Below are 26,904 nucleotides of genomic sequence, written 5' to 3'. Positions count from 1 at the left end.
AGCACCAGACCTGGGGGGACAGGACCTTTTCCATTGCAGCCCAATCCCTCTGGAACTCTGTCCCCCAACATATCAGAGACACTCCAATTTCTAATTGTTTTGAAGTGCTACATAAATACAGTTTAATTATTATTATTATTAATATTATCATCATTATTATTATTATATTTTTTTTTTTTTAAACTAAAATCTACATAGCTGTATGGATGAAATTTGCTAGACTCCTCAGTGGAATCTTCATAACATCTGGATCAGCTTGACTAGAGCTATGGTATTCTGTTCTTCTGGCATTAAACAAAGGCCTGGATAGGCTCCAAAATGTATAGAACTCAGCTCCAATTGCATTATCCTATCCCAAAACCAAGTGCGGTGATTACCTGTAAAATACCAGATCAGATTGAAGTTACAAAGCTTCCCCTTCAAGTTTCTACTCTATTCCTACATGATTCTAACTTCATTAGGCCTACCTCAATTGCAAGAGCAACTTTTAGATTGGTTTTCCGTAGTGCTGGCTCCACCAGTACCCTCTAATGAAATGATGCCCTTACCTTCAGTGTTTGGCCCCTTTCAGACATTCTCTCTTAATTATGTATCTGCTTGTGTAGCTATATTAAATCCTGGATGTATAACAATAGCAAAACAATACTACTTCATCTACTGCAACTACTTTCATTAGCCTACTACTACTACTACCACCACCACCACACCAATAAACAATAATAGTAATAATACACATTATTGATTTATGGTGGTGTCTTTGTGGAAACTAGTTGTAACTTGTTCACTACTGCCATCCTGTGTTCAAAAATAAATCTTTTGTCTGACTACATGCTACATGCAATAGTTGCTGGAACAATAATGATCCCCTTTGCAGTTTTATTTCTTTACTGTGTAGACAATTTAAATTAAGGACACTTCCACACCAGCATTGAGTTGAACCCTAGAGCATTCAGGTACAAATCTTTTGATAGAAATTAAGCTCCATATATATCATACAGTATACCCTGCAGCTGTAGCCTACACGTTTGAAAAAGTTTATTCCTGCCTGATGCCCATCTGAAAACACACCATTACACACAGGTATAGTGTCATAAAATGATAAACTTGATCACAAATTATTTGATTGTTTGACTGTTGACTTTTTACTAATTATTTTTCGTCCCAGAATCAATTTTTCTATGTATCTGCTATGGTTGTCAACGGAGGGATTTATTTATTTATTTATTTTTATCTTCTAAGGCTTGATAAGGTAGCCTATAGTGGGGAGTTAATGACTTGAGGACCACAAACTGAGGCTCAGATGTCTGAATATTGTTGACTGAGTCAGTCCCCTCAAAAGCAATCAATCACTAACAGCAAACTGACCATAGTTACATTATTCCGAAATCTCCAGGGAGCAACTAGATAAAATTAATTTACACAACTGCATGCTGTATTAAACAATAAACAACTAATTTGGTTTGTTAATTGGCACGCTCAAGTTCTTATTTAATATATAATAATAAAAAAAAACGTATATATAACAAAACCGCAAATAACCACAATTCATTAAAGTATTTGAGTGCCTGTAATGCCTTAGGTTTCACTTACTGCAACACTTCAGACTACTTTCGCTTTCACGTAAGTCTAATGTGAAACTAAACTTTAGCTCTTGACTGAAGGTTGTTTTCCTGGCTAGTGTTGTCAGTCCGACGCGCTTTTCATCGATGGACCTTGTAATTCAAGAATTACATTAAAGTGTAACATATTTGGCGTGCTGTCTGGGGAAAAGTGAGTATCTTACACAGCAATGTGTATTTGTATTCGTTTTATTTCCTGCGCAATGACAGGGCACATCGGTGGTGGATGATTAGGCAATGCGTGTACCTTCGTATCAATTGTTATACTCATTTCAGTGCGATAAAAAGCGATTTTCCCGCCTTTTGCTTTTCGCATTTGGGTTGACACCACACAAAAGACAGCGATGTGCATTTTTCTTTTTTTATTTTAGTTTGTTAGGCTAATACAAAAAAGCAGCAAGTGTTGCGGAGGTGTGGGCTTGTGTTCCGTGAGCCAGAACAACCAGAAATAAGACTTCCGGGTTATGCGTTCAGCCTTCAAAATAAAAGCACAATATTTTTAACGTGCATAAATAATGTTTTATACCAATTAATCTGTATTTGATCGTCAAATCCAATAAGTGAGCACCCAGATTAATATTTGCTGTCATAATAATAAGAAAAATTGCATAATATGTGCAACTTTTTAACTATAAAAGCTGCATAGCCTATATTAAAATGTGTAGAATACATACAGAACACAGACTAAATTGCTACTGCACAAGTTCTATGTCAAAACACTCCTACAGACCTGTACTTTCACAACACACTAACATTTAGGCCGAAGCTATTTAAGAAAAATCACGGACATACAGCCATACTGTAAAACTGTGATATTTTCTGACTAAATTGGACAGTGTAGAGGTCACCTTTCTATTTGGATAGTCTAAATATTACAAAATGACCATTGCATACTCTGTTTTGAGAATTATTTTTTTGCTTGATGGCAAGATTTGATGACATTGGCCATATATTATTGTCTTGAGAATATAATTCTCGAGAATATAATTCTCAAGCCATGCTGTGTAAGATGAGCCAAGAAATCAAATACTGATTATTGTTCATTCTGCTCCTCAAAAGTCTGTATTACTCAGAATCTGTAATGTGTGGGTCAAAATAAAAGTGTCCCATCACAAAATAGCACGCTTCCCATTCTGTGATCCTGATGTCTTGACCCTGATACCCCTAGAGATGGCCAAGCGGTCCGACAAGCACAACGACAGTTCGCAGATGCAGGGGATCTTGCAGCCTGACGTCACAGACAGGTTGGAAAAGGAGGAAAAACACAAACAAGTTGCAGCAGAGTATGACGCCACCGATATCGCGGAACGGGCCAGTTCCTGCTCCTCCAAATCTCCCTGTGCCGGGGTTGAGAGAGGTAGAGAGGGGAAGAGGGACGAACAGGTGTGGAAGCAGCGGGAGGAGGCCACTGATTCCTGCTGTCTGCTGGAGGATCTGAGGCGGCTTCCCCCGAGCCGCGTCACGCCGGAGCGCTTGTCCTTCGACGTGACCCACACTGTCCTCGTAGATGTAAGACCCTGTCCTCTTCTACTCTGACCCTCGATTCTCACAATGGAAACCACAATGGAAACTTGCAATTGTTGTCAAATGTGCTTGTTCTTTTCCTAGGTGGGTGTTTTTAACAGTGGAGGAGGAGTTCAGGCCCAGCAAGGGAGAGATATGTGGCACAGTAACTTTGTGAAACTGCCATGTTCCCCATCAAGTTTGATGACCAAGACCATACTAAAGGTGGGTTTGAGGCAAGCGGTCTCTGGCTGAGCAATGGATTGATTGATTGACAGACAAGCAGACACACACACGCACACACACTTAACTTTTATATGGCAATTATAATACTAGATCTGTGTCGGTTTGTCCCCACCCTGCTAATTTACACATAGTCTAAACTTTGTCTGAAGCTCCTCGGATATTTTTTTTTTACACATTTGGAAAAAAACATACATACCTAACTTGTTTCTCTTACACTTTGCATTCTTGCAAATGTATCAAATAATAATAAATAAATAATAATAAATAATTGACAAACTGCTGCTTTTAAATTCTAACTCTAAATATTTGGAAAAGGGGGAATGTTCAAACTTTCATGAAGAAACGACCTTAAGCAAAGTTAAAAACTAAGCAGACAAATTTGAAAAGGTATGGCACCAGGAAACTGTTGAATACAGTGAATGTCTTAATTCCCATGCAGAGTATCTTTGTCAGAATGGAACTTGCTGTTCCATTGTTCAAAGCCTTGTTTTACAGGGTTTCATCCTCTTCAGTCTCTTCTTGTTGAACTGACTGACTGAAGAGTGTTTTTTCCTTGTTAAATTGCATCTTTCTGAACCTGGCACCCTGTTAGGTTCAAGTGTTTGAAGTTGAGCATGCCATTTTCACTTTTGACATTTAAAGACTGAGCATTCAAGTACCACAAATAATAATAGGATATTTGATATTTGATATTTGAGTGAATAGTTTAATCCACCTGTGTATTACAGCAGTGAGCTGTTCACAAAATCTTACATGGATAAATAGTGTAGAAGATGCTTTTTTCTTATTAAAAAGTCCTGTCTCATCTAGAAAGTCTTTTAATGTTTTTAAAATGGAAAAATGCAGTCCTTAGAGTTAAGCTTGCTACAAATGACATGATCTTTTTCACATCTACAGAGAGTAAATAACACACAAACGTAGCTAAATACACATTTCAAATACATACTGCACTGAATACAATCATGTCTCCTGCCCCTAGATACACACCTCCGAGGTGAAGAGGTGGGAGGTGATTTCTAAGGCGCTGGAGCGTCTGGCCAAGAAGAGAACAGTGACGGTGGACAATGTGGAGGTACATGGGAAGCAGGGACAATCTGCCTCACACACCATTTGTTTTACTGGTCTATTGCCTACTTTGTATTCTCTCGAGGCAGCATGAAATAATTCCTCTCTCTTTCAAACTCTCTGTCTCTCTCTCTCTCTAGGAAGCTATAATGGAATATAACCCAAAGTACAAAGGTCAATGGTCCTTCGATGCCCTCTCTTCATTTGTTAAGGTCAGCTGCCCTGTGTTCAGTTGTGAGAATTGTAATCATCAGTTGTGTGACAGAGTGTATATATGTGTTCTCCAATGACAATGAATGATTGGTCCTAATTCTAATCCTTTCCAGTGCATCCCTGAAGCAGAGAATTACTCCCCCACACTGTTTCCTAAGATCGCTGCACTGGCCTCAAGACTCCATGAACACGTGAAGAAGGTACGAAACTGAACCCGCTGACGTTCAGCTAGACTCTACTGTCACTGACGATAATGGTGATGATGGTGTGTGTGTCCCTGATTGCAGGGTATCCCGTTGCTTCAAAGGGGACGAACTGCATCCATCACTCTGTCACAGGTCCAGATATCCTGCCTGCTCGCCAATGCATTCTACTGCACTTTCCCTCACCGCAACACCTCCAGCCCTGGTGCAGAGTACCACAACTACCCCACCATTAACTTCAACAGGTCAGGCATTCATTTATTACAGCATTACATATTTGATAGCAACTGCTAAATACTACTTAACTCCTAATTCTCATGTTTTGCATACAGTCTGTTTGGGCAGTGGTCAGAGCGGAAAAAAGAGAAGCTGAGGGCCATCATGCATTACTTCAAAACGGTTACCGATGACAGTAAGTTATTGATGATGAACCTCTCCTCCCTCCTGTTTGCGGGATGCCTCAGTGGAAATCCCTGACTGTTGTTGCTGTTGTTGTCTTGGCAGACAGTAAGCCTCGTGGACTGGTCACCTTTGAGAGGCACTGCCTCAAGGACACAGACACACCCAAGTGGAGGAGGTATTTCACACATCAAATCTGCAGTATCTCGCTTGCGGGTCTAAACCAGTCTAAGTTCTTTCTGTTTTTTTGGGTATGTGTGGTAGCTGTAAGGAGAAGATGCCTAAACTCCATGTCACCTCAGATGGCCTCATAGAGACTGAAGGTACAAGCATGCTACAGGTGAGCGCTGATTCATCCGTTTTCTATGATTTAAAGTAAGGATGAGCCCGATTTTTGTTGTGTTTTTTATGATTATGGTTTTGCGTGCACCCAGGTGGATTTCGCCTGCAATCTGATAGGCGGAGGTGTACTGAGCTCCGGGCTGGTGCAGGAGGAGATCCTGTTCCTGATGAACCCAGAGCTGATCGTGTCCCGCCTCTTCACCGAGAAGCTAGGGGACAACGAGTGTCTGATCATAAAAGGTGTTTGTGTGTGAATGTGTTTGTGTGTTTTGCGGTGTTTTCTGGCTGCCGATAACAGCGTGAATCTTGTTCCTTCCTCTCAGGCTCTCAGCAGTTCAGCCGCTACTCTGGCTTCAGTGACAGCTTTGAGTGGGCGGGGCCTCATGAAGACCACCTTACACGTGCCAAAAGGTATGACCAAACATATATATATATATATATATATATATATATATAAAAGCAATAAGCCCCAACAGGCTGTGGTTTACAGTGATTTTAGAACAGCTAAGGGGCGTTGTTAGGCAAATATATATATATATATATTTATTATTTAGTTTGTTTAGTTTTCTCAAAGATTTGATTGGCTGTCTACAGGGATGAGTGTGGCAGGCTGCACAGGCAGATCTTAGCCATCGATGCTCTCCGCTTCAGACACAGAAGGGAACAGTACAGTATGCTACATGTTACACGGGAGCTCAACAAGGTGTGTATAGTTTACTCTTTTCCTCCACTGGAAGTGCAGATAACTAAAAGTTGGACTCATGAAACTCTTGCTGGGAATCTGTATGATACTTACTTATATTTATACATCAACCACTACCTGCTATCTCCTTGAAGGCATTCTGTGGGTTCAAGGCATATGGGCAGAGTGACCCAGACATCGCCACAGGCAAGTGGGGCTGTGGAGCCTTCAACGGAGACCCACAACTCAAAGGTATGCTTTTCTCTAACAAGCGGTTTCAGTGTCGGATCACCCATGAATTGATTCATCGCAACGTCACACTTCCATTTCCGTTATGTGCATCTCAGCTGTGATCCAACTGATGGCAGCAGCAGTGGCCAAGAAGGGAATGGCCTTCTTTACCTTTGGGGATGAGATGTTTAAGGAAAGCCTGCAGCAGATGTACCGTCTCTTGGCCGCACAGGGGATTACAGTTGGTGAGTATTCCCAAGACTTACATCCCATTTTGACTGGAGTTAAAATTTCGCAGATGTTTCTCAAGCTCTTGGGTTTGTTCCTAAACGTCTTTCGTCCTCCTGACCACGTCGCTCTTCTCCTCACAGGGAAACTGTATGGACTTCTGGAGGACTACTGTGCTATTAAGCAGACTGCTGATGTGGAACTGTTCCAGTTCATCAGGAACAACCTTTCCAAGAGTCTACTGTGAGGACACATTAACTTCCATGTCTTCATGCTTTATTGGCACTGAAAAACTAACAGAAACGAAAATGAAGAAATTGTTCATTAATCATCTATTTTTTACTGATAATGTATATTTTGTGGTCAGCTCAAATGGAACTAAAAGATACATATGAGTTACACTTGTGACGACCCTCCCACTCTCCTGGCTCGTCTTGCAGGAGCCTGGTGGGTGGGGTCGTCAGAGCTGATTGAGTGCACCTGGGCCCAGTGTACTCACTGGGCTTAAAAAGCCTTCAGACCATCAGTGTCTCTCTCCCTCCTCACCTATGCACACCTTTTGTTCTGTTCTTTTGGTCTGATGTAGTTTGTGTTGTCTAGTTATTTTCCCTTAGTTTTAGTTAATAAATCGTTGTTTTAACTTTTACTTTGGCGTATGTCTCCCCTCATTGTTACTTCCTTGAGCCGGGTTGTAACACACTACAGTGCTGATTTATAATGATTGTTACTGTGTTCATTAAAATTAACTTTCTCAGCCAATTTATTGGAGAACTGCAAGATGTTGTTGTAAAAGCTTCAAGTAAAGGAGTTGCAATTGCTGGAAAAAAAAAATCTAACTCCAACAACATGGAACTATAATCTTTATTTGTCGAAAACAATAAAATAACATACAACACTACACGAAAATAAATAAATCCTTCACTTATGAGGAGCTGAGGAATTTCATCATGTCTTTACATAAGTCACTACCGTAGCTGGCATGATTTAATAAAATTAAAGAGTGTAATTTCAAGTAATCTCCTGACTGCTACATTTGGCACATGTGGAGAAGTTTACAATGATGGGACAGGAAGATGAGTGAGCCATGGAGGAGATGAAAAATAAATGGAGAAATGGAAGAAGGGATGCAGAATAGATGGAAAATGGAATTAATAGCAGGAACGAAATACAGTGGCTGAATAGGTAGGGGCAAGTATTTGACATATTGTTTAATATAGGTGTTTTCAAAGTCTGAAAGAGTGGGCCTCCCCTCTGAACACATCAAAAACCCATAGTAAGGTGGCTGTTCTGCTCAGATAAAAGTGCAGAATTGTATGAGATGTTCTTTACAAACAGGCTTTTCAACTGAAATAAATTTAAGACAGAAGGCAGGCATGAGTCCTTTCAAAAAAGTTTTACTTTACAAAATGTTATATATCTCAAACAGATAGTAAAGGTGCTTAAAAATAGCCTTATTATTCTCAATTTAATTAGAATTATTTCAGCTGAATAATGATGAAAATCTCAACTTGACTAGGCCTAAACATTTAAATTGATCATCAACAATTGCCATTTTGTTTTACCCCAAATCTAAAATAATGAATTGCAGAGTTGCCAGGTCTCATGCTCTCATTAGCCACATTGTGGTTGTGAAGCATTGCTAGACATCCATATTACAAATCCAATTTAAATGTATGTGCCATCATTTTCAATTTTTGCTGGTTGCCCACTGCCACCACATGCTCTGCCAAAAACCTTTTCCATTTTACGCAATCTGCCAGAGATCAACAGAAGGATTCAAATACTTTTTGAAAGGAGATTGCACATTTCAGTAGGATTCTAGGTGTGCAGAGTGGGGTAGGTTACAATTATTTTTGTCATTAACAAGCATTACAAAAATAAAGGGAAAATGGGTTTTGTTTCATTCAGCAATGTAATGAATACGCCTGTTAAAAATGTAAACTATTGTCCTACAAATTCATTCTGTATATATTCATACATTCAATATAGTATTAATTACATTGTGTCCTATTCCTCATCGTGTCCATCACTGTGGACACATGTTGTCCATGGTAACAGTGCCAGAAGAGAGCCAGTAAGTCTGTGTGCCTTTTTGCTTGAGGTTTACACTGTAAAAAGGTCTCGTATATAAATATGGAGTAGGTAAAGTGTAAGGACAGTCTTGGGGAGCTGCCCAGGCTGAGGGGCGGGATCTTGGGCTTCACAGACAGCACTAAATCTGTGGGAGCGTGGAAGTAGATGTCGAATAGCTGTTACTGTTTTCCTGAGAATGCTTCCAGATTGAACGCAGTGTCCAGGAAACGCTGCAGCTCCATGAGGTGAGTTTGCTTGTTCCCTGTAGCTGGAGCTGCTGCCGGCTCGCGACCGGCATACCTACACACACACACACACACACACACAAGTAAAGTTACTGCCTGAAACCCTTTCTGAGGTGTCTTCCTATGCACCATCAAGGAAGAAACAAAGAGCTTACCAAACAGGGCGGGTGCGGTCGATGGTGGTCCGGATGCGAGGCTTGACGTAATCGTAGTAACCCTGGTTCTTGTGCTCCTCCTGACACCACACCAGATCAGCGTTTAGATAGCGGTCCGTCTCTATTTTCACCAGATCGAAGGGGAACGGTGAGAGCTGAGGAGAGAGAAAAACCAAGTATTTCGATTTTTTTTAAAACTGCAATGCACATTAGGTTCTGATGTAACTATCAGGCCAACAACACCTTCAGGAGGCTCAACATTGCATTATGTCTAAATCTAATGAATTGTCTGTTATCACCTGTTCAATGCGAACGATAGCTACAGCCTCCTCCATGCCTCTGGTCTTGCGTTCACGGGTCAGTTCGTAGTAGACCTTGCCGGTGCAGAAGACCACTCTCTTCACCTTCTCTGGGCTGGCACATGCAGGCCCGTCATCTGGGATTATACGCTTGAAGTGTGTGCCTGAGGGACAAGAAACACACACATATGCATACTCTCACATCACAACACTAGGAAATAACATAGAACCAGGCTACAGTATATTCAGGAGGGGGAGAGATACACTTCATTGCCCCATTTCTTCTCTCATCCTTAATCTCCTACTACGTTTTTCTGCCTTTTTCCCCTTTTATTCACTGCTCACCTGACACCATGTCGTCAAAGCTGGACTTGGCCTCAGGGTGGCGCAACAGAGACTTTGGAGTGAATATTATCAGCTGGAGTGAAAGAAGAGAGAGAGACAGAGCACAGAGCAAAAAAGGGCGGTCAGCAATGTGAGCTACACTATGCCATGTAAGCCATACTGTATTATCTTTCCATGAATGTGTGTTGAGTATGTTGCGGCACATATGTGTGTCACTCACAGGCTTCCTGAAGGGTTTCTGTATCTGTCTGCGGAGCACATGGAAGAAGTTTGCAGGGGTAGAGCAGTTGACGACGATCCAGTTACAGTCGTACAGCTGCTGCACTGCAAAGTCCTCGGACAGTTTCTACCAAAAAAGTGGTGTTGAAAGTTAATGGTGTGTTAACAGCATAGACAGACACAGTGACACACACACACTGTTTCTGGAACACAAACTCACAGGGAAAACATCGGGGTCATCGTTGCACATCTGCAGAAACCTCTCTGGTCGGGCTGAGGAGTGCTCTGGACCCTGAGGGAGGGAGGATGAGTAGAAAACCATCAGAGCAATAAACAGAGTATGCCATGTCTTGTATAGGCTGCACATGTTAACTTGCCTGTCAATGTCAACAATTGACAAACTTGATTTCTTGACCTCGAGCGAGAAGAATTTAAACACGGACTGGACTGGTTCCATGTCCGGGAAACCTGCTCAAAATGTTCTGCACCTCTGAAACAGTTGGGGTCTTACAGCGTCACAAAACTTAAAGGGTCTATGTGTAATTTCTGGTCCAATGCTGGCCTCTATTGTTCAGTGTTGTCACTGCAACAACACTCTAACTTCCATACTCTCAGCATGGTGGGGCAGGTTGGACTGTTTCAGAATCAACAACAACGAACGTAACACTACTTCCATGGCACATAAATGGGCCGGTCTGTTAAAATTAGAGCTATTTGTAGGATAATATACATGCCGAATTTACCAGAACACCCTACTGATTAGTAATAAAGTCTCAAATTATATTTTACGATGCGGCTGTTCCCTTTGTTTCACTCACTACCATTCGGGAACCTCTGCTGATATTTACATCATATCATATTATGCTTCAGTAAAGCAGAAATATTGCACATTTAACCTTAAACTCAGATTGTGAGAGAGAGAGAGAGATAAGTGCAGAGAGCAGCGGATAAAGCAGGTTAGTTCCTACCATTCCCTCCATGCCATGGGGAAGCAGCAGGACTATGCCATTCTGTCTGACCCACTTGGTCTGACCTGGGCTGATGAACTGGTCGATGATGCACTGGGCCGTGTTATGGAAGTCCCCAAACTGGGCCTCCCACAGAACCAGCGCATTGGGACTAGTCATGGCAAAGCCTAACTCGAAACCTGCGCATAGAACAAGAATAAACAGGTGCAAAATAGAGGGTGTTAAGTGATGGGTGACTAAATATACTTTAAATAAAGGCTATACTGTAATATCTGTTATGGTTCAAAAGTAGCATTTGAGCATTAGAGGAGAGGGTACAATTTGTGTGTGTGTGCTTTACTCACCCAGTACTCCATATTCAGAAAGAGAGCTGTTGCAGACAGTATAAGGAGCTTGGTTGGGGGCGATGTGGTTCATCGGGATGCAGATCCTCTTATCAACATTCTGGTCATGAAGAACATGGTGTCGGTGGCTATGAAGCCACGCGGAGAAAAGAGGAAAAAAGGAAGAGGAAAGGGGTAAGAATGGATGAGATGACAGAACTACTTAGCAAAAGTGGATTTGCTTTTCACATGTGTGTATTGCATGTACCTGAAAGTGCCTCTCTCCACATCCTGTCCACTGAGGCGTACATGGATCCCTTCTTTGAGCAGAGAGCCGAAGGCCATGTACTCCCCAAGGGCCCAGTCGCACACTCGCTGGCTCACCATATTTGCACGGCCCTTAAGGATACGACTCAGACCTAACAAATGTGCACAGGCAGAAACAAAAAGAGCGCGTTAAGAGAGCATTCACGTACTGTACTGCTTGTGCTGCGAAGATATAAAAAGAGGGAGAAGAGAGGGAGAGGTAGAGATGGTAGAGAATACCTCCATGTATAGTGAAGTCTTCCACAGGGACAGTGGAGGCAATGTTTCCAATATGGCCGAGGTCCTCTTCACTGATGCCGGTAGAGGGGCAGCTCATGCTCTTTGGCTGGCCGTCCAGTGTGAAAAAACCTGCACACACACACACACACAAAGAAATACCCATGCATACATGCATAAAGAAATATCAATTGTGTGTCTACATGTACTCCGATAAACATTTCATCACATACACACACATATACACAATGAACACAAAAAGCACTCACCAGGCCAGGGTGAGTCTAGCCAGTGCTTGATGTGAAGGATCTTCTCATCTTTGGAGCGAGCATAAGCCTCTTCACAGATTTTGTCGTACTCAGCTACCTCCTCCTGAAAGAGATCAATGTGAGTTGAGGATGTAAAAAGAATAAAGTGGAAGAGAATACAGGTGCCAGTGGATGACTCAGAGACATTTTTAAGCACATCAACGTTGTTGCTGCTCTCACTTGTTCTATTAATTCAGGTTTTTTAAACTCAATCTCAATGAGGGCCACATTGAGAGTGTAAAATGAAGTTTTTGGATGAAAAATTATTCATATATCTTTTAACTGAACAGAGGTCTCTGGCCCTGTTAAATGTTCCATATAATGTTTAACTTTTTACATGTACTATATAGCTAAGTGATACATAGCCTGCTTCACGAGCCAAAAAGTGACACTTAAGTGTGTATATGTGGCATTTAGCCACGCAAAATAACAAATCATGAAGTAAAATAATACATTTCTTGACCATGTTTCAACAAGTCCCATATAACTAACATATACGCTATTTCACAGTCCTAAATATGACAAAGCAATGGTTGCATATTACTCAGCCACAGGCCTGTACAGCTTGTTCTCTGACCGGTTTGCCCCCACCAGACACCTGACACCGTTTCTTTGATGCAAATGCATTAATCTTATAGGAGTCCTGAGCTGTCAAAATGGACATGTTTGTCAGGTGGGACCTGTCGGATGGTTTGTTCATCTCTATCATGGAGAACATTTGCTTAAACAGTCGGCTGCATCCAAACGTACTCAGCACATGGTTGGCCTAAGAGCAGAGCAGTGGCGTTGTGTCTTGGATGAAAGGGGCAAACTTGCCTGTCCTAAGGGATTCAAACTTGCCCTCAGTGTACTGTAATTCATTGATTTATATCTCAAATATACTGGAATTGCTCTCCACAACAACTGCAACTACATTTGCAAAAATTTGAAAACTCAATTTCTGAGCCTCAAGGTCATCAAATATCGTGCTCAAGTCTCGCTCCTACTCCCACCACAGAATAGCGGTGGATAGGGTATTTTCCACTGACTGAAAGGTCAAAGTGAGCGAAGTTTTCCTTTTGTAGCTCTCTGGAAGGCTTTCATTGTATCATACTATTTGTGATCATCCATTTCTGTCCTTGCAGTTTAACATCCAGGGTGTTGAGATGCTCTGTTACACCACACAGAAAAGCCAAGTCCCGTTAAGTCCCAACTTCAAGCTCAGTAACAGCTTCCCCTCTTGCTGACCATGAACAGCAAGGGGACACTCATCTTGCAGAATCTGTGAAGCAGTTTTCCTCAGCTTAAGCAGAATAATGTTACCTTGGTGTTGAATAACATATCTTCAAATTCAGTACTGACACAAGGCAAATGAGACGTAGGCTTTTGTTTACATTTGGTAGAGAAATATTCAGTCTCTCATATTTCTTGAAATTGAAACCATGCATTTTCAGCTACCTAGTTGGTTGAAAATACTTTACCTCAAACTCCTGTCTGGTGACGAGTCCCTCAGCAATGACTTTGTCAGCATACTTCTTCAGAACTCCTTTCTGCTTCTTGATCTGCTTGTACATCAGCGGCTGGGTGAACATAGGTTCATCCATCTCATTATGGCCATTACGCCTGTAGGACACCTGAGAGACAAAGTTTACACAACTTTTGTGAAGACACATTTCTCTTGTTGACACAAACTCATGACCAGCAGATATATTGAAAATGGAATTATTAACATTTAATTATAATTATTAGTTATTATCCAATTATGAACATTAGTATGAGGCTCAGAGCTCTTGATTGATTGGGTCCTAACATAAATTCCACTTCCAAGCTTCCATGACATGAAAAAATTAATTCTTATATAGTCAGGTTTCAACTACCGCTGCAGTCACCAGTGACAAGGCCAACAGTCTTGGTGAATCTTGGTGTGATTCATGACAACCAACTGTGCAATGCCCATATTGCAGCCACAACTTGCAGGTCTGCATAGTAAAGCATCTGCTGTATCAGACTCTTCCTCACCAGGGACTCAGCCCAGCTCCTTATCCCCTACAGATCACATCCCCCTCTCCAATATCTTCCCTCTCTACTTGCCGATGCTCTTGTCTTGAAGTACAAAGATCCTTCATACAGCTTTCACAAGCTCTTATTCCTTTCCTAGCACTTCTTTATCGTCCACAAACATTCTAGGGTCAAAACAATACTTATATCTATTGACCGGGCACTAAGCCTCTGACCTTTGACCTCCTTTGTATTGGTTGCCTGTAATGATCTAGGAATTGAAGCTTGTTCTACTGATGTACTCATTATAAGACGCTCTAGATAAGAGTGTCAGCTAAATTCACCCATTCGTTGTATAATGTCCATTTTAAACGCTTTGATTTAACTCAGGTCCTGATCTCTTATATTGCCACTGAATGAAAAAGCAGCTGATTACAGCCATCTAATGCAATGAATGTTTGTGAAACAAACAGTATAATTTATGTCCAATGACCAATTTGTAAAATGTCTTGACATTCCATGACTTCAACAGAGAATCTATGAATTACTTGATAATCCTGATATTTCATGATCAGGAGGAACCCTCTGCATAACGCACATAGTTCTGAAAAGACTCACAGTCAGTGTCTCCTATATACTTACTAGGTCTACCACCACATCTTTATGGAAGGTGTTCCTCCACTCCGCCGCTACCTTGCACACATACATCACAGCCTCTGGGTCGTCTGCGTTGACGTGGAAGATGGGAGCGTTGACCACCCGAGCTACATCTGTGGGGTAAGGAGACGATCGTGCCATCCGGGGGTCTGTGGTGAAGCCAATCTGTGTGGAAATGGAAACCTCGTGGTCAAACTATACCCACTATAAAAACAACAGCTTCATTTTATTTAGCCCAACTGATACTGTATTCAGTATGGCCAACGCCTTAACAATTTCCAAATTATAGCACTTGATATTGAAATTAAATTCAATAAAAACACAGATTAGCCTATTAAAGACCTAATGAACAAATAATGCAATGATGGAAATCCATATAATATGCTAATTAATAAAAGCCTATCATATAATTAGATATATGGCACAGCTTTTAGGCCTATTTGATCTATGCTATGTCAGGCCTAGAATTTTCAGTTTCTCAAACATTAAAGACTTAGCGCCTAATTAAAGACTTAGAGAATGTGAGTGGCCAGTTGAGAGCGCCAACCCACAAAAATGTACTAATATCAGAAACCTGGCAACCCAGTGGGCTGGTGCGAAAGAGAGGTTATTTAAATATTCTCTCCTTTAAATATTCTCGCATACTTTTTGTCTTGGCTGAGCTGAGGGACATAGTTGCATGACTTATGTGCACCAACTCTGAAACTGGGCCTAAGTGTGTGTGTACCTGGTTGTTGACGACCACGTGTATGGTGCCGTGGGTGGTGTAGGAGGGCAGGTCAGACAGGTGGAAAGTCTCGTAGACAATACCCTGGCCTGCAAATGCAGCATCGCCATGGAGCAGAATAGACATCACCTGGGAAGTCATAGGTTATACGTATGTTATGAACACAAACACAAAAGCTTTGTCCACGTACTTTTCAAAACCTAAACGGACGTACCTTCTTGCCCTCAGTGTCTCCACAGTAGAACTGCTCAGCCTTGGTCTTTCCCTGCACCACTGGGTCCACTGCTTCCAGGTGGGAGGGGTTAGCCATGAGTGACAGTGTGATGTTCCTATCAGTGACCCGGTTTATCCTTCTGTGGTACATGCCCAAGTGATACTTCACATCCCCAGAACCCTAAGAGCAGAAAATAAAGACACAGTTATTGACAAGTAAAGCTAACATATTCAGGGCTGAGCTAACGTGAACTGTTTAGCTTTGATTATCCATGACAAGTTTCATTAATTGTGCAAACCGCTTTGATCAAAATTTTCACTGGACTCTGTAATGAATGATCAAACCTCATCTGCAGCCTCCAGCTTAGAGTCAAATTGGCAAAAGATTTGCTCCAGCTCCTTGCGGATCACATTAGCGAGCACATTCAGTCTGCCTCTGAGGAGACACAAGAGACAGAAAGACATCAGTGAGGAACATTCAGCTGTAACACTGTGCAGTAAAGCAGGTAATACTGCTTTGTTGTGTAGGTGGTTAAAGCAAAGGGCGTTTTCATATGCACAGCGCAGTGCAAAACATGTCAATCATGTGTACCTGTGCGGCATTCCCATGATGACACTCTCCACTCCACTCTCACTGGACTTGTCAATGATGGCCTTGAGGGCGGGGATTAGCGATTCGCAACCCTCCAGGCCAAAACGTTTCTCTGATGACCACTTCCTCTGGAGGAACTCCTCGAACCTGTAAACAGGGGGAAGTCTTAGACAGGTGGGGGTGGTGCTGCTTCATACTGTGGCTCAGAGACAGACCTCCCCCTCCAAATGCTCGGCATGCCTTCCAGCTAATTAGTGAGGTGTGTTTAGGAATGTCGAGAAAAAACACCAGACCTGGTGGATCGGATCATCCTGGCCAACAGGGTCCTCTTCTCTTCCAGACTGAACTGCATAACCCCTGGTCTCTCGAACTTCTGTCTGATCCACTGGCATTGCTCCAAGTCATTAATGAACATAAACTCTACTCCAATATGCTGGCAGTACGCCATCTAGAAGAGACATGTGACATCTTAGGTGCAGTAGGTGCTATTTAGCCTATAGGAATGTGGAGTTTCGACGCTATTAACCAAATGACTAGGCAAGTCTATTTTACCTCGAGGCGGCGTATAATCTCTCTAAGCGGCAAAGCGCTCTCGTTGCCGCCGATAAAGGTGGTGGTGGGGAGCCGAAACACCTTGTCCAAGTCGGACTCATCCAGTCCGTAGAAACCTGTTGTAACCACAGTGACACGGGGAGAACCAGCAGAAGAAGTGGAGGTGTGCAAACCGGGTCGAGGCGGGGGTGGGGGTGGGGGCGGGCGTTGGGGGACAGAAAGTGGAACAGAAAAACAAGAGAGCATAACGTTGAGAGAGAGAATATAACCATTACCAAGAAAGGGAGGAGATAAGGGCAGGTCAGATCTTAAAGGAATAGTTCACCCAAAAATGAAAATTCTGTCATCATCTACTCACCCTCATGCCAAATGAAACACAGGTGAAATTTGTTAGTCCATGTAACACAGGTTGCCAGCACAACTTCGTAGCAGCCTTCTCCAAAACAACTGAAGTCAATGGGGACCTGTTCTTTAGAGTTCCAAAACAAAAACAGCCAAATAATCACACTGTGAATAGAAAGACCTATACACCATTATTTGTTGCAAATCAATCAGCTGTAGTTAAGATTTGCACTAAATTATGGTATAAATATAGGTATTTTTGGAACTCTGAAGAACTGGTCCCCACTGACTTCAGTTGTTTTGGAGAAGGCTGCTATGGAGTTGTGCTGGCAACCTCCCTGTGTGTTATATGGACAAACTTCACCTGTGTTTCAACTGGCATGAGGATGAGTAGATGATGACAGAATTTTCATTTTTGGGTGAACTATTCCTTTAAGGTCAAACTGCCTTAAAGGGAAATTCCACTGAATTCAAGATTACCTGGAAACTGTGACCCGTGCTTTTATTTTGTCACGTGTTGACTATTAAAACTCTGTACAGCAGAGTTTATGCAGATTATAGTTTCTCCAAAATGCCGCAGCAAGACTCCTGACATGAACAGAGACAGCATATTACCGCCATTTAACTAATTGTATTGATCACTTTTAAGGAACATTTTGGACTAGCATCAAGCTCTATCTCTCTCTCTATCTTTTAACCCCTTATGGGCCAAAACACAGCCTAGCTCTGTTTCTGGTCATTCCACAGTCTAGGCTGAAGACGAAAGGTGATTGAGCTTTCTCCACTCTGAGGCTCTGAAGTGATCTGGCCGACAAGATCAGGCAAGCCAACTTCGTGTCCTCCTTTAAAACACTTTTAAAAACGACTTTCGGCTTTCTTTTACTTAAACTACAGTCTCTACTCTTCTATTCTGTGCATTTGCTCTTATGTATTGTATTTTTTTTCTATTATTGTTCACGGTTTATTTTGTAAAGCATGTTGTAACTCTAATTATTATTATTACAAGGTCACATATATGTTATTATGATGGTATGTGGTATGTGTCCAATTGATATTTGTGAACATGGGCAACTCTCTCACAAAGCCAGAAATGTGAGAACTGAAATCTGAACCTTTGACATCAAACCTGTAAAATCTGGAGCTGCTCCACAGAGAACGCATTGGAAAAGACAGTGAGGGAGACTTTGAGAGCCACCCGGGACACTGTCTGGAAACAAGCGTACATTTTCTTTTTCAGCACCATTACACACTATAGAATAAAGCTCAGATGGAACTAAAAAACTCAAAAAAGTCAGTCAGTGAACAAAATTATTATCTCCTTCACTGTTTATGGACCAGCTCTAGATTTTTCATCGTCTAAATCACAGGTTTAAGTCTTTGTCTTCTAGTCTAGCATTGAGAGTTTCTGTTGACAAATACTAACTGGACCATGCTAACACCAGAGGCATACCATATAGGAATTCTTAAATTGAGTGGATTTCCCCTTGTGGTAAACCCCACAGTATGCTAGACAACACACTGAGAAGCAGCTGATCTCCTTCTGAAGCAGTGCAAACAGCAGCTGAAAGCACACACACACTGAACTCAAACACACAGGATAGTTGGGTCACTTTGTTGGTTACGTGGTTAAATGTATACTCTGAGGAGGGGGAGCCTGAGGCATAGGAGAGCTTGTGTTTGTTCAAAACACAGGATGTCCTGATCTCACCGAACAGGGACAAGTCAATATGGGACCTGCAGCCTTGGCAGGGGGAGTATGGGGTTGTATCTATGTCTGTGCTTGTGCATTAATGTCACCTAAAGTGGTGCAGGATGCTGTGCTAGGGACAGGGCTTTTAAATCAAAAATGCCAGAGTCAGCTCTTTGCGTTACATAAGAGATCTTTAGACTTTCCACCCCTCGCATAAACACACACACTTGTTTTCTTGTTGATGGTTCAATGTAGAGGCAGAATCCAGCACAGTAATCAAGTAGTCCGCCTCCAATCTAATCAGGGTAACGTTTTAATGAACCGGGCCGAGATAAGCCCGGATAAGTCCTATCTGACCCCATTGACTCCTGGACAAAGGTTAGGAGGAACCAACACACACACACACACACACACACACCTCTGGGGAGTACTATCCTGCAGGTTCATCCCTTCTTCTCTTTGTGTCATTGTGTCAGTGCCAACATTCTCCCCAAGACCAATACAGAGGACGCTAAAGATAACCCTGCCATCATAAGTATTAGTTAACAGGCTAATGAGAACTCATGGGAAACTGATTTCAAACTTCACCACTGACACCACAGAGTGACCCGCAGCCTACTCCCAAGTACTGTGCTTCTGTATATTTTGTACTGAATGGGCCAGATAGAGCTATTCATATTAATGTACAGTACACTACTTGAAATAGGCCATGGGTCAGTTCCCACTAAGAGAGTAAAGGGAGAAGAGGTACAGTTTATCACTAGGAGCAGAGGTGCAAGGGTCTTGTCCTACCTCCGGCAGCCAGATTACATAGACGCTCTTTATAATCAGAGAACTCTGGAGGCATGGAGAGACACAAACACACACAGGTTAAGCATCGTAGAGCTTCTCACATATTCTCTGAGGGCAATTCTGACTCCATACGGTATGCACCGACCTTTTGTTAGACCTCTCTGTGAACCTCAACACCGCCGGGACAAAGCAGAACTCGGTGAAACGTAACAATACCACTATTAACTGTGGAAACATCCTATTACAGGTTGTGACAATCACCTGGCTTTGGACTCAGAGGCCCAACCTTTTCATTTGGCACACAATGACAGTGTTCTCCACGCACAGAGAGTGCATAACACACCACTGCATACACCACACACACATGCACACACACACACACACACACACACACACACACACACACACCTTCCTATTTGTTCTAAGCCTTGCACCATTATAACAAAACTGCGATGAGAACAGTGGGGCCTTCAGTGCATTTACTGTCCATGGCTAGTTAACACAGTGGAGGAAGGGGGGACTGAATAAGCAATGCACTACATATTTCCAGAACACAACACTATGAATGACTGCTAAAAACCTGGTCTGACTACACAGAGTTAACACAATAGGCCATAACCGTGAGCCTTATCTGAAAAAAATGTCCTGGACTATTTCCGCAAGTGCTTAATTTTTAAAGGGACAGTAGGCGGTGTGTTGCAACAGAGATAAGTTGTTCTTATGTGGCACAAATAAATCACCCGCAGAATGCAATGTGCTTTCTGACAGAACTCGGAAGTGTGCATAATGACTGTATCTCTCCATCTCTATATCTACATCACTTATGAAGCTAACAACCATAACGCATACCTCCTTATCTTATCTCCCCATATGTATGGATCAACAAAGAACAATGAGTTGTTACATGTACTGATAAGAACTATAGTATACACATAATACATAGTCAGTGAGAGAAAATACTGTGCAACACATGCCACAGTGTAGAAAATGTTGAAAATTAGAGGACAAGTAACCCGTAGTAGAAGATGAAGGTTATGAGAGTTGTTACAATGGGATGAGATGGGATTTTGTACGTTTATATCCAATCCCTCTTTTCCAGCCCTCCTGCCGCTCCTTTTCTACTCCTTCCCTCTCCTCACCCAGTTTATCGTGGGAGGTGATGAGATCTGAAGGCGTGGGCTCCAGGTCGGCAGCCATGATGCCCAGTGGGTCCAGCTGAGCCACGTGGTGTCCCCGGATCTAGATTCCAAGGAGGGGCAAGGATGGGCCAGTTGGGAGTAAACAAGACGTAGCGGGAGACGAATGGCGGAGGGGAAATCACTCAAGGATGTGGGGAATGAGGGGGCGTGTCATATGTGAGAAGAAAGGTGATAATAGGCCAAATGAGGAAAATAAATGAAAGGGTAAAGAGAGCAAAGTGGAAAGACAAGGACCAACACCCGAGGAAAGGCGGGAGATTGGGCAAATGTAAGTAATAAAGTGGGACAAAAAATAAAACCAGCATACCAGAGTAGAGTGGAATAAGTACATAAGGACAAAAACGTGCCAAAAACAAAAAATGACAGGAGGAAGGAAGGACAGGGACAGAGAGAAAAAACATGAATGAACATGTAAGCAGGTTAATATTTTCTCACCAACATTCTGGAAACCAACGGTACATGGGGCATCATCAAAGTCTACACAGCTGATGTCCAGGGGGTCCAACTTCGCTATGTGATGCCCTCGTACCTAGGGCACAGGGCAATACAGCTCAGTGAGTGTGCTTTTGTGTGTTTGTGTGTTTGTGTGTAAACGCTTGACCAGGTCAGTTCAGTCTTTCTCAACCCATGTCTACAGACTGGTGTCAGCCTTGTAAACTGCTGACCAGTTCCTCTAACTTTTAGCTAACGCATGTTGTAAGGTTGTAAACAGGCTGCCAAAAAGGAAGCACTATTGCTCGCTGTATACACAAACAGGTCAAAAGAGCCTAAGTGATAGCGGAGGTGTCGCCTGAAAATCAATGTCATGTGACTTGTTTCTGATTGAGAAAGAGAAAGAGAGAGAGAGAGAGAGAGAGAGAGAGAGAGTTTTTATGATTGTAACAGCATGTGTGTAATCTACCTGGTATGCTCGTATGAGTGACTGCACTGCGAGATGATCCTCCACCAGCTTCTCCACGTTGGGCTGAGCCCCCACCAGCGCCCGGGCATTGGCGAGTCCCTGAGCGGTCCCACCCAGGGGTGGAGGGCTCTGGTAGGCTGCACCCGGGGGAGCCCCAGCGTTAGCATTACGGAAAAAAATGTCCCAGGACTGCAGGGAGAAAAGAGAGAGAGAGAGGACATGGGAGAGCAGAGAGGAGGAAAGGAGGATGAAACAACTCAATGACATTTGGTTTTTCAAGCGGTATAATGTGTAATCTGTTTTGTTAACAAGCCATAAGGACTGTTGCAAGAGGACACAGAAGCAGGGTTTGATTTAATAGACTAAATCCTGGGTTTGATTAACACACTGTATTTCATAACCATGGTAATAATGTTTATGTAAGCCCAGACAAACTGCAGGAACGAACAAACCATATAATATAGTGACATTATGGAGCATTTTAGCAAGGTGTAGAGGCACACACCCATACACACATGGTCAAACACATGGTATCCTGCTTTTTTGTGCTCCAGTGAGTCGCCACACCCTTGTCAAAGCAACATTGTGTCACACCAGATCAACTGCTTGGTCACCTGAACAGGCACAACAAACACGCACGCATGAATGCAGTCACACACATGCCTTAGGGTTTGACCTTGCATCTACCTTTCTAACCAGAGAGAAAAGTAATTGGCTTATTGCCGTGAGAGGCTTTAAAGATCAATGCTGTTACAGTATAGAGGAAGCACAAGCCCGTGGCCTACTTCACATCCGCCTCTGTAGAGGGATAGGGGCTTACAGGCAGCGTGTGACATAATGTAGGTTTGAGTAGGGCACCGTAAGACTTGCACCGTAAGGCTTGCAGCGCAACAGCACACAGGACATTAACACCTGGCCGCACAATAATGCGGCTCATTACCAACAGACAACGGCTGGAGGGAGTCTGCTATTAGAGACAGAAAACAGATGGTCAGAGAGAAAGAGAGAGTGAGGGAGAGCGAGGTTCTCCAGCTCTCTACATATTTCCATAGTCCTCCCCTCATATTAACCTCCTGTGGGCGGAGTAGATTGTCTCTCAGTTCATTGTTAGAATTCAAAGCATCCCACACAGTTTACACTCCAGCGTTAATGGTGAAAATAATGGTTATTTAATGATGTGTGAGGCTGTGGAGGGATGTGACTACGGACAGTCATGGACAACATGTTGATGCAAGTGAAATGAGGGACCTGCAAGATGGTGTGTTTGTATATATACTTCCAGTCGGAAGTAATGTATTAATATTAATAATAATAATAACAGCAATAATAATAAGAACTATTATTTTTAGTAATACACGAGTCAAACCCTAAGCTGGCCAGGTCAAAGATAGTGGCCTGCCATTGAAAACTAGTGAATTATGGTCTAGGGCCTGAAATTGAAACATTAGATCATTGACTTCAGAAAATGATACATAAACACTGAATATATATATTATAGTCAATTTAAAAGAAGTAATGAGAAGATGAAGCAATTCAATCAACTGCCTCTAGCAGCAAGTTTGTGATTATGCCCAAGGGTGCCAGGTTAATCAGCTTAATGATCTAATAGTTTGATCAGCTTAATGACAATAAATCTGAGGTTGTTCTACTTAGCCCTCAAAAAAGAAAAGTTTTAAATTCTAGATAGTCTTGGCAACCTGCCATTTTATATCAGGCTTTCTGGTAATTTGGTGTTTTGACAATGTTTTGATTCTGGTCTTAATTATGAGACTGAATTCCAAATAGTTATTCAGTGTTGTTTCTACCATTTGAGAAATTAGAACAAAATTTTTATTTCTGACTTGGAGAAAGTTATTGACACCTTTATTTCAGTTGTCCTAAATTTGGCTATGGGCATTAATGGTGTCAGCAATGCAAATCATGTCCTTGCTATAGGTTATTGTGGATGAATACTGTTTAGTTCCCTTTACAGCACTTAGTAACTTTGTGCTATCAAATATTGTTATTATTATAGCAGTAATAGCAGTAGCACTAGTAATAGTAGTAGTAGTAGCAGTAGTAATAGTAGTAGTAGTGGCAGTAGTAGTAGTAGTGCTCATTTGAGATCCTAAGCAGCAAAGGAAGAACCTATCAACCCTTCCAGTTAATCTCAACTGCTGTACAGTTAGTACCAAAAGAATCTGTCAAACATCTTAACATCATCTTTGAGCTCGACCTTTCCTTGGCCAATCATATCAAGGCAATACAATTATAATAAGCAGCATACTTTCACCTTAGAAATACTTATAACCAGAAAACATGGTCACATGCTGTAGTCTTTCTTCATTATTTGCTTAAAAAACTATATTTCTCTTACGGGAAGCTCGACTGTAGTTCAGCTTCTTCCAGTATGAAGTAAGAGACAGCTTGTGAAACTTGAATTTCAAAGTAGCTTCCTCAACGCTGTCCTAACACCTACAATACCAGCCATTCCTTTCCCTCTGTTCCCTGCCCTGCAGCCTGTCATTTACTTTTTGCTCTGCTGCTTCCTGCTGCGGTGTTGCTCAGGGGCTCTCCTATCCACACACTCTCACACGCACACACGCACACACACACACACACGCACACACACACACACACACAGTATTGATTGTGCCTATTTGTGTAACCCTTACCCTACTGATTTTTGAGAACTCGTCTTTACAAGCCGCCATGAAGAAGGAGACGGACCAGTCAGGACACAGTGACACACATTCAATGCAACAACACAGCCATGTGAGGGTCAGGATTGGGTGGATTGTGGGATAGCACTGCAGGTATGTGTGTTTGTGTGGCCTGAGGGCAAACTGAAGCAGAGTGTCTCACATTGGCTCTCAAAACATAAATCAGGCAAATATCACACACACACACACACACACACACACACACACACACACAATTACCTTGTGCACATTCCTGGGGTTCTCCAGCCACGCATAGTACATCTCCTCCACATAGTTAGAGCTGGTCCCGTTCAGAAAGGGCTCAGCGGCCACAGATGCATTCAGGCGCCTCATGGGCTGAAACGTCCTTAGGGCCCCGTCGACCGCCATGGGTCGGGGCTGTGAGAGGCTCTTGGCAGTCTGTGTGGCCGTGATAGGCCGTAGCCTTGCAACCGTAGTCCTTAATCGGTGCATGGCTGCAGGTCAGCTCCTCTTCCTCTCCACTCCAGGAAGAAGAAGGCAGCACTAATGTCCGGGACAAGGAGACCCTGCGGGCTCCTCAACAGCTGCTGCTCCTCTTGCTCCTCCTGTCTGCCTGGTCCGGTGAAGCCTGCTCCTCCACTTCTGCTCCTCCTCACCAGCCTCCTGACACTGAGTCTGTACAAATGTAAACACGAAGACAGTCAGACACACTCTGCTCCATCAGTGCGATTAAATGCGTACAAATCTTAATGCTGAACTGTTCAGTGCTGTAACTTTATCTTAGTGCCCAAGCTGGCCAGATCAGATGATAAACCTACAGGGTTAGAGTACAGTTCTGTACATCCTAAATTTAGACCACCACTGGAGACTGTGGCTCCTGGAAAGGTCTCATAACCATAAAATGTGGGTACGCAATGTTACCCCCACACCCCCACATACTGTATGTGCCCAGCAAAAGCACATACAAATAGGGTAAACGTGACTGTGAATGGCAAAACTATACAAAGTGCTGTTTTGCCTGCAGAAGTGACGCGCGTGAGTCATGTATAGCGTTCCGACAGTGAATTCAAATCTCTCTCTCTCTCTTCTCTCCATGCTAAACAGTAACAGCTAGCTAAAACTAGGCTAACTCCAGGATTATATAGCTCGGTTAAGCACGTTACCTTTTCCGCAGACTTGTTGGCGCTTTGGCGAGCTTTTTCAACCGCTTCTGCTGTAGTTGTCGAGGAGAAAAACGCACCCTGTCCTGTCCTGAGCAGGATGGTCTGGCGGTGCATAGGTGGTGCCGGTTGATCTGTGGACGGTCGGGCACTGTCTAATCACCCCGGTGCTGATCTGCGTCATGCCGGCCGTGACGTCAGCACGCAAACCTCAATTTCAGCCGGCTGTGCTGTTGGCTGTTACATCAGAAACATGTGTATGCTGTAGTAATAATTAACTCAGTGGAACAGTTTGATTGAATGTTTGTTCATTATATTATTGCTGATAACACTGGTATTTATTGATTGATGTTTAATTACTACTCGTCCTCATGTTTATAATGTTTCCTCTGCCTTTTTGCTTACACTAGGCTTCTGTTCTATTATACCAGTAAAGCATATTGAATTGAATTGAATTGAATTGAATTGAATTGAATTGAATTGAATTGAATTGAATTGACTTGACCTGAGCAGACCTTCTGGTCATTCCTAAATCTAGAATTAAATACAGTTCAGTTCTATTCAGCTCTAAATTAATGTTTTCATGACAAAATACAGTACAGAGAAAAATGTGAATCACATTGCATATCATTTACTGCCATTCTCTTATCTGTCTGTTTGAACATTCCTCCTTGAGTCTCTTTGGGTAAAGTATGATTTGGCTGTGATCTGAGTATAGTTGTGGTTTTATATGGTGCATGTATATGTTCTGGTTCAATGCCAGATGTAGCATAATTCATGAAACTACTAGCTACGACAGAGCTGTAAATGTGTAGTCAACCTTTATCCTGTCATTGATTATGTAAAGACCAAGACTTACACAGAGTTTATGGACTCCCCATGTAGACTTGTTGACATCACTAGAGTCAAGTCCTTTACTAGGCATTGGGATCTCCACATAAAACAACATAGGTAAAAGACTGAGACCCAAAGACTGAGTTTAATTTCCATCTGGTGACCCTCAAAACTATCTTTTGCACAGTGGAAGGTAGAAAAATGTCCTTACTGCAACCTACAATTTCATTTTTATTTTTTTTTATCAGCAGCTGGATATGAATTGTTGCTCTCTTGACTGAAATGGTATTTTGGTAATACTGTTTAATGCCACAGTTCTTGTTGATTCTCTACCCACTGATTGGGTTGTGGCTGCAGTCAGGTTAAACTTTGTCCCTAGTTAAGAGATAGAGGCAG

At 42.5% G+C, this 26,904-nt stretch overlaps 2 protein-coding genes across 3 annotated transcripts; one reads left to right on the top strand and one right to left on the bottom strand.

Annotated features, from left to right (window-relative positions):
* Positions 1-1,620: 1,620 nt before the first annotated feature.
* On the top strand, positions 1,621-7,377 carry pargl (poly (ADP-ribose) glycohydrolase, like). 2 transcript variants are annotated; one of them, XM_078286379.1, is made up of 16 exons: positions 1,621-1,770; positions 2,788-3,128; positions 3,228-3,347; positions 4,348-4,440; positions 4,574-4,645; positions 4,760-4,846; positions 4,934-5,094; positions 5,182-5,261; positions 5,354-5,426; positions 5,513-5,588; positions 5,683-5,830; positions 5,914-6,001; positions 6,185-6,293; positions 6,428-6,524; positions 6,620-6,748; positions 6,875-7,377. In XM_078286379.1, the coding sequence occupies exons 2-16, from the start codon at positions 2,790-2,792 to the stop codon at positions 6,976-6,978; spliced, it is 1,776 nt and encodes a 591-aa protein (XP_078142505.1). In that variant the 5' UTR covers positions 1,621-1,770; positions 2,788-2,789; the 3' UTR covers positions 6,979-7,377. The 2 variants fall into 2 exon arrangements, with proteins under 2 accessions (XP_078142505.1, XP_071755100.2); XM_071898999.2 differs by having other exon boundaries at positions 5,914-6,002; positions 6,189-6,293.
* Positions 7,378-7,433: 56 nt separating this feature from the next.
* ogdhb (oxoglutarate dehydrogenase b) lies at positions 7,434-25,755 on the bottom strand. Its single transcript, XM_071898008.2, has 23 exons — positions 25,678-25,755; positions 24,773-25,189; positions 21,852-22,040; positions 21,386-21,479; positions 16,928-17,043; positions 16,669-16,823; positions 16,376-16,522; positions 16,129-16,219; positions 15,785-15,964; positions 15,571-15,699; positions 14,829-15,008; positions 13,670-13,822; positions 12,171-12,273; positions 11,905-12,033; positions 11,627-11,777; positions 11,380-11,507; positions 11,036-11,214; positions 10,288-10,359; positions 10,069-10,194; positions 9,849-9,921; positions 9,504-9,667; positions 9,205-9,359; positions 7,434-9,104 (listed from the first exon to the last, which is right to left on the bottom strand). The coding sequence occupies exons 2-23, from the start codon at positions 25,004-25,006 to the stop codon at positions 8,984-8,986; spliced, it is 3,069 nt and encodes a 1,022-aa protein (XP_071754109.2). The 5' UTR covers positions 25,007-25,189; positions 25,678-25,755; the 3' UTR covers positions 7,434-8,983.
* Positions 25,756-26,904: the final 1,149 nt, after the last annotated feature.

The sequence above is a fragment of the Centroberyx gerrardi genome, chromosome 2 (assembly GCF_048128805.1).
Source record: "Centroberyx gerrardi isolate f3 chromosome 2, fCenGer3.hap1.cur.20231027, whole genome shotgun sequence".
Classification (NCBI taxonomy): Eukaryota; Metazoa; Chordata; class Actinopteri; order Beryciformes; family Berycidae; genus Centroberyx; species Centroberyx gerrardi.
This window is presented reverse-complemented; position numbering and strand designations above follow the sequence as displayed.